The sequence below is a fragment of the Ostrea edulis genome, chromosome 9, assembly GCF_947568905.1.
Source record: "Ostrea edulis chromosome 9, xbOstEdul1.1, whole genome shotgun sequence".
NCBI lineage: Eukaryota > Metazoa > Mollusca > Bivalvia > Ostreida > Ostreidae > Ostrea > Ostrea edulis.
The window spans coordinates 58,595,682-58,604,364 of NC_079172.1; the positions used below are offsets into that span (position 1 = coordinate 58,595,682).

At 38.2% G+C, this 8,683-nt stretch overlaps 1 protein-coding gene across 4 annotated transcripts in view; it reads left to right on the forward strand.

Moving 5' to 3' along the window:
* The window catches only part of LOC125659273 (transmembrane protein 230-like), a 13,896-nt gene extending 9,155 nt beyond the window's left edge, over positions 1–4,741 (forward strand). For all 4 annotated transcript variants that reach the window (XM_056149715.1, XM_048890887.2, XM_048890886.2 and 1 more), the window contains one exon: positions 3,019–4,741. In XM_056149715.1, coding sequence (XP_056005690.1) covers positions 3,019–3,156 — 138 coding nt within the window. In that variant the 3' untranslated portion in view covers positions 3,157–4,741. The remainder of the gene's footprint in view (positions 1–3,018) is intronic.
* Positions 4,742–8,683: the final 3,942 nt, after the last annotated feature.

Consider the following 8,683-nt stretch of genomic DNA (forward strand, 5'->3'; position numbering starts at 1 on the left):
TATGAGTTATTCTACAAACATTGTATTTTATTATGAGTTATTCTACAAACATTGTATTTTACTATGAGTTATTCTACAAACATTGTATTTTACTATGAGTTATTCTACAAACATAACTAATGTAAGTGCACATACGCAATTATTTACAATATTCATTATCAGAATTATTTTGAATAAACAAGCTGGTAAAATGGATAAACTGGAGCAATCTAAAGCACTAAATGTGTTATCTATTCAATTAATAGAAAGAGTATGGTTAACCAGCTCACCAGGTTACACACTAACTCATTGAGCTAACCAGCTTACACACTAACCCACTCAGCTAACCAGCTTACACACTAACTCACTCAGCTCACTAGCTTACACACTAACTCACATAACCAGTTTACACACTAACTCACTAAGCTAACCATCTTACACACTAACTCACTGAATTAACCATCTTACACACTAATTCATTAAGCTGACCAGTTTACTCACCAACTCACTGAGCTAACCAATTTACACACTAACTCAATGAGCTAACCAGTTTTAAAACATGATTTGGAACATGCATATGTATTACTAATATTTATTTTCAATTTGTCAGCTATCATGACAATATTTCGCTTCTTTTTAGATTATTTAGGTCATGCTTTTGTCATAATGATTTTTTTTTGTCATGTGAAATTTCACGGCTATTTCTTTTTATGTTGTTTTTTGTCTCATACCTAGCATTTCTCACATCAACACATTATCAGCTCTAAGTGAAGTATGTGAAGAGTAACGCAACTTTTTACGTGAATGATTAGCCCATTCAAAGATGACATCATATAGATGAATATGGCCCATTTAGTTGGGTTTTTTTTTGGGGGGGGGGGGGGGGGGGGGGCAAAGCCAGAGCCTATAACAACTCATGTACAATGAAATGACTCACTCTGTCCTGACTTATCTGGTTGTTTAACATCCCATTCAGGCATTTTTCACTTACACAGAAATGTCACCAGTACCACAAATTTTGACCTAAGCATGGCGCTTAAAGCTATAGCAGTGAGGGTTCTTTTTCATGCTATTGCCTACCATTACACTGTCTTCATTTTAAGGTCACATTCAAAAGACCCCTCACTTTCCCTTTTAATGCCGAGCAAAGAACAGTAACTATGTATATTGAATCTCTTGGGCTTGGCGTGATGCAGGGACAAAGATTCGAACCTGGGGTCTCCCTGGTGTAAAAACAAGCACCCATACCGCTAGACTACTAAATTTACGTAGATGTTTGATATTAGATTTATGAATCAAAATTTTGTCTTCGGTCACTAGATAGTTGCTAAGGGGCACCCAAAGATAAAACTACTCATCAATAAGACACTTAGCAACAGTAGCTGCCTGTTGACGCTTAGCAACAGTAGCTGTCTGTTGACACTTAGCAACAGTAGCTGTCTGTCGACACTTAGCAGCAGTAGCTGTCGGTCGACACTTAGCAACAGTAGCTGTCTGTCGACACTTAGCAGCAGTAGCTGTCTGTCGACACTTAGCAGCAGTAGCTGTCGGTCGACACTTAGCAACAGTAGCTGTCTGTTGACACTTAGCAACAGTAGCTGTCTGTCGACACTTAGCAACAGTAGCTGTCTGTCGACACTTAGCAACAGTAGCTGTCTGTTGGCATTTAGGCCTACTTGCTACAGCATGTATATATTTTATTTGTAAACATTTCGGTCAATACTGAAATGTTATCTCTTCCTTTTGATACAGGCAAGCGTATCATTCATATATAAAACTTTTTCTCTTCCTTTTGTGTGATCCCATGAGGATCCGGGTTAGAATACTGTAGAATCATTTAAATTCATGGGGGCCAATTTTCGTGGAATACTGAATTTTTACGGGTTCGTGGAGACATAATTTGTGGATTTATATATTTGTAAGAAAGATAACTCTGGAATAATATAGTTGTCTTCATTTCGTTGAGGCTGTAAATTCGTGGGTGAGGGGTACCCACGAATTCCATGAAAATTGAGCCACCACGAATTCTAATGATTCCACAGTAGGTCCTCAGTACCCCTTGCTTGTCGTACGAAGCAACTGTATGGGGCGGTCCTTCGGATGAGACCTCAAAAACCGAGCTCCCATGTCACAGCAGGTTTGACACGATAAAGATCCCTCCCTGCTCAAAGGCCGTAAGCACCGAGCATAGGCCTAAATTTTGCAGCCCTTCACCGGCAATGATGACATCTCCATATGAGTGAAAGATTATCAAGAGGGATGTTAAGCAATATACAATCAATTAATTAATCCTTTTGTGTGGTTTTCAAACAGTGACATCAATGACTAAGATCTGTAATGGCCTTGTAGCTAACAAGTGGCCCGTGGCATGTTTCATCAGTAAATTCACTTCAGATAATCCTTCAGTTTGTAGATTTTAAGTGCAGAAAGGTGTTTTCAGGTCACCTGAGTTCTCCAGGTAATCTAAAGTGACCTGTTTTTGTTCATCAATGTCTCGTGGATTAACATTTTAACAAGTTCTCATTTACTACTATGCTATGTTTTCCCTAAATTTGGTGTATAGCATTTGTGTCCTTGTCCCGGGCCTCTTGACAACTGAGGGGCAAGAGCAAAATCTAGAAATATACAATCCAGAACAAAATCTTCTTTTCTTCCATACATCTACATGTAGCTTGTAATGGTATCTTTTGTTAGGCAGGTAGGTTAAAGCCTACAAACCTCTTGTTTTACTTGTTAGGCAGGCTAAAGCCTACAAACCTCTTGTTTTACTTGTTAGGCAGATTAAAGCCTACAAACCTCTCGTTTTACTTGTTAGGCAGGTTAAAGCCTACAAACCTCTTGTTTTACTTGTTAGGCAGGCTAAAGCCTACAAACCTCTTGTTTTATTTGTTAGGCAGGTTAAAGCCTACAAACCTCTCATTTTATTTGCACTTAAAAAGGAAGCTTACATCTATTGTTGTACACGGCAATTAATTGTGATAACAATATAATCACTGATTATTTAGAACATTGTCTGAATTTGCTTTCATATATTTATAGTACTCAGACAGAACCTGGCCAGTGTTGATTATTGGAGCTCTTATGTTCATTCCCGGGGCCTACCATGTGAGAATTGCTTACTATGCATTCAAAGGATATGAAGGATACTCATATGATGATATTCCAGAATTTGATTGATGCAGCAAGGACTACGAAGTGAGGAATATCCAGTCCAGTACTTTCGTGAAAATCGAACTTGTCTGTGGCAATAAAACAATACGCATCAAACCTCATCCACGAACATTTAACCATATAGATCATTTGATGTCATCATAACAGAGTAGTTAACTCTAAGTTACATTCTGATTTTATCTCATCTGAGCTGAAAGTTTAAGTGAGCTTTTCTGATTAAAATTTGATATCGTTAATTTTTCACGCAATTAACTTCTTCTTAAAACTTCTTCTATCAAAATGTATTTTATGGCATCCTTGGTTGGAGAGGATTCAAGTTGAGGGAACAGGACTACCTGTGTTAAACATCTTAGGTTGGATAAGGGCACCAGGATCAAGAATCGAACTCGACCATCCAGATTGTTAACAGTGCATCACAACCACTAGACAACAGGGGCAGGTTAAACTTCTGCAGAAACATCATATAGTGTAGATTCAAGTTTGTTCATGAGTTTAGAATTTCAAGAGGATATTATTGGGAAATAGAGAAAATGGAGAGAGCGTAGTTGAAAATCTTTTCCTCAGCCACTGGATCTAGGACAACAAACATAAGCATAAGCATATAGTGTAGATTCAGTTTTGTTCAAGTGATGTCTCAGGAAGAGGCCACAAACAAAGGCAGAAACAGGGAATTTCTTTTAAATTCTCGAGAGAAGCAAGGCTACACAGTTCAAATGAAAGCATCCCCGTGTAGAGTTTCTTTCCAATTGTTTTTCCATGTGCTTAGTTGACACATTTTGTGTGCAAGCTTGAACCATGCCAGGATGAATTGCTTCTTGAGAATGGACAGTCTGTGGCTCTCCTGTTGTAGAAGGCTACAAGGATACACTGTGACTGTCGCTTCTCAGTTCAGTGTAAAAGGAACTCATTCATGATTTTCCCCAAAATTTTGTTATTCACTTTTAATTATAAAAATCTACTGTCAAATGTGTTTTAAAAGGTTTCACCCCAAAAAAATTAAGGTTATACATCATGACAGAAGTTCATTATAGAGAGTTTCTTATTTGTTGTGAAAACAAAAATTAGGGTATCTTATTGTTTACAATTTTTTAAATATGTATTGTTATCAATATAAGTTTATGTTACAGTGTATGTACCATATTTTAAGTATTCTTTTGGTAAAATATCGCAGTCAAAAGTTCAATTGTGTCTGCAAAAGTAGGATGCTTTAAATTACAAAATTTATTGAACATTTCACTAGTTTGTTAGTAAGCATAAACAAGGCTCAAGTCTTGATACATAAAGCAAAATTAGGCTTAATATTTTTTTTCTTTAAAAAAAGTTATTCAATTCCTTGAAATCATTCACATTTCTTGCTTTACAATATATATATGTATATTGATCTACTGACCGCTATGTCGTGTTACTGTTTAGAATTTTATAATTTGGTAAAGTTAATTTTACTCTCAAGTGAGCATTATGGCCCACAGGTCTCGTTTTGATGGCATGAAAAATTTTTATGTATATGTGACTTGTTTGTGATATTTCAGTGTGGCCATACCCTCTGAATAAAAAGATCATTTATGTTACTGAATAAAGAAGCAAAACCTTAGTTGGGAAATTGTATTGGTATTTTGCTCGACAGGTGTGGCCACATTACAAATTCAAATTCTTGTGTCCTCATTCAGAATCAACCGTTACTTTCAGTAAATAGAAGAAACTGGTCTTCAGTATGCCTATTTAATGATTTTTATGCCCCCGAGATCGAAGATTGGGGGGCATATTGTTTTTGTCCTGTCTGTCATTCTGTCTGAAACTTTAACCTTGCTAATAACTTATGAACAGTAAGTGATAGAGCTTTGATATTTCACATGAGTATTCCTTCTAACAAGACCTTTCCGTGGGTATCAACATTTTTTACCCTGTGACCTTGACCTTAGAGTTTAACCTACTTTTTGAAAACTTTAACCTTGCTAATAACTTTTGAACAGTAAGCGATAGAGCTTTGATATTTCACATGATTATTCCTTGTGACAAGACCTTTCGATGGGTACCAATATTTTTTACCCTTTGACCTTGGAGTTTGACCTAGTTTTTGAAGACTTTAACCTTGGTAATAACTTTTGAACAGTAAGTGATAGAGCTTTGATATTTCACATGAGTATTCCTTGTGACAAGACCTTTCCGTGGGCTCTAAACCTTTTGACCTTGACATTTGACCTACTTTTGCATAATTTTCAACAACTCTGCAATCTCTTTTGTTTGTGAACCGATATGTGGGTTATACATGTGTTCCTGGCATGTGCTTCCCGTCACATGAAATCTTTTGATCGCGAGCTCAAAGCACCGCGAGCCGTAATTATAGCGAACTATTTTCGACTGTCACTCTGGTGTTTGTGAACCCATTGAGCTAAATTTTGTGTGTAGGTTACATGTATATGGGACTAAGCAATAGGTTTCATTTATTTGTTTGTTTGCTTGTTTGTTCATTTACTTATTTAGAGAGAAGGGGCGGAGAGCAACGAGTTAAACAAAAATATTGAGAAATAAAGAGAAAGGTTGGGTGTTTCTCAAGGTTTTCACGAGTGTCCAAACGGCGACTAACAGGCGTAATCTAACATAATCTGATGTCACTAACAAATCTGCGGTGCACAAGACCTAACAACCCCATGTTCAGCAGAATGACCTACTACAAAAGGCAAAATGATTTATTGTTGGACACCTCTCTCTCTCTCTCTCTCTCTCTCTCTCTCTTTGACTGGACGAAAAAATTCATATACACAACAATGACATCACCACCAACAACAACAAATACAATTCATTCAATAGTAACAACACCACTACCAACCAAAACAACAAATACTGTGATCATAATAAATCTTTTTTTTAGGTCACCTGAATTCATTCAGGTGACCTATTGCTATCTGTTTTTGTCCGTCGTCGTGCGTTGTGCGTCGTGCGTTAACATTTGAACATTTTCAGCTTCTTCTCTGAAACCCCTGAACCAATTTCAACCAATTTTGGCATATAGCATCTGTGGGTGAAGGGGAACAAAAATTGTGAAATTCGTGGTCCCTGCCCCCCTGGGGCCTGAGGGGTGGGGCAAAAGCCATCAAAATGAGTGTAATTTTAAAAAATCTTCTTCTTTACTCCTGGACATCAAGAAGCCAAACTGTGGGCATAATTATAATGAGCATTGAGCCCTCTACCAAAATTGTGAAATTCATGGCCCCTGGGGCAGGGGTTCTTGTGTTAGGGTGGGGCTCTATTGGTCATATAGTGAAAATGTAGAAATTCTTTGAAAATCTTCTCTGTCTCTGGGTATTAAGTAGACAAACTAATAGCATGGTAATGATGAGCAAGGATGCCTCTTTATACCCCCCGCAACAAGTTGGGGGGTATACTGGAATCGAGTTGTCCGTCCGTCTGTAGACGCAATGGTTTCCGGACTCTAAAGCATTATCCTTTCCACCTACCGTCACCATATCATATATATGGACTACCCATGGGATGAAGATGTTCTCTATCGATTTTGGGGTCCAAAGGTCAAGCACACTGGACATCGAAGTAGCAATAGGGTTTCCGGGCTCTAAAGTGTTATCCTTTCCACCTACAGTCACCATATCATACATATGGACTACCCATGGGATGAAGATGTTCAATATCGATTTTAGGGTTCAAAGGTCAAGCGCACTGGACATTGAAGTAGCAATATGGTTTCCGGGCTCTAAAGCGTTATCCTTTCCACCTACAGTCACCATATCAAACATATGGACTACCCATGGGATGAAGATGTTCCCTATCGATTTTGGGGTCAAAAGGTCAAAGGTCAAGCGCACTGGACATTGAAGTAGCAATATGGTTTCCGGGCTCTAAAGCGTTATCCTTTCCACCTACAGTCACCATATCATATATATGGACTACTAATGGGATGAAGATGATCCCTATCGATTTTGGGGTCAAAAGGTCAAAGGTCACGCGCACTGGACATTGAAGTAGCAATATGGTTTCCGGGCTCTAAAGCGTTATCCTTTCCACCTACAGTCACCATATCATACATATGGACTACCCATGGGATGAAGATGTTCCCTATCAACTTTGGGGTCAAAAGGTCAAAGGTCATGTGCACTGGACATCAAAGTAGCAACACTCAGAAAAGAGGTAGTTTATACCTATTACCAACACCCTTTGGGAGATTGGGGTAAGCGGGGGGTATTCTTAGTGAGCATTGCTCACAGTACCTCTTGTTAAAAATTGTGAAATTCATGGCCCCAGGATCAGGGGTTCTGGTGCTAGGGTGGGGCTCTATAAGTCATATAGTGAAAATGCATTATTTCTTTGAAAATCTTCTTCTCTGTCCTTGGGTATTAAGTAGACAAACCAATAGCATGATTATGATGAGCAAGGATGCCTCTTTCAAAATTGTGAAATTTATGGCCCCTGGGTCAGGGGTTCTGGTATTAGGGTGGGGCCCTATTGATCATATAGTGAAAATGCATTTTATTTCTTTGAAAATCTTCTCCTCTGCTGCTGGGTATTAAGTAGACAAACTAATAGTATGATAATGATGATTTATGGCCCCTGGGTCAGGGGTTCTGGTGCAAAGGCGGGGCTGACCACATAGCTATTCAATGTTTCTTCCATCCAAAAGTAAAATTCTTATATTTAAACACAAACCTAATTCAAACATTGGAAGGTTGTTACATGATACTCAGGTGACCTATAAGGCCCCTGGGCCTCTTGTTTAATTATACAACAGAACAAGTAGAAGACGAAGTATAAGATTAAAATGCTTGTAAGGTCCAGAGAACCTTTTGTGGACATAGCTGGACCACAGAAGAAAAAAGAAGAAGAGAAGGAGTTAACAAACAGGGCCAGTTTGTATTTAAATGATGTTTCCAAATGGTTACAGCCAGGGGGACGACAATTTGGGGTGTGAGGGTATGCCGAAATCGTCGCCGGCGACGACTTGGGACGGGCGACGATTTGGGGTGTAACAGACCCTACTTAATACATGGCTGTACAGAACAGGTGGTTGCTGGATAAAGCATTCACTGAACATAGATAGCGCTCTCTCTCTCTCTCTCTCTCTCTCTCTGGAATACCACAACAGGCCCCAGGATCATGTAACAAACTCAGACTTAAGTCAAAATTTCAATCACCTGTAAGATGTTTATTACTTTTGAACTGAAACTCTTAATTTGCAGACACTAGAAATTCAATGAAACAATATTGAATAGCAAATTTATTTTGGAATGATTGACTTCTCAATCATTTCATCACAATATTCAGATTTTGACTTAAGCTTAAGATGTTTCATGATCCTGGGGCCAGGACATCATGTAGAAATTGAAAGCAGTCACTAAGTTGAGCAAGGTTGAAGGGATCTGGGGTGGAATACTGGTTGTATTTCTTTCCTATGACATACTATGCATTTACGGAAACCTGTATTTACATGCCAATTCTATTTTTTTAAAGTTTAGATTAGGAAACCAAAGTTTTATGTAAAACAAAGTTATATATATAATTGAACACCGGTAAAAGCGAAATTATT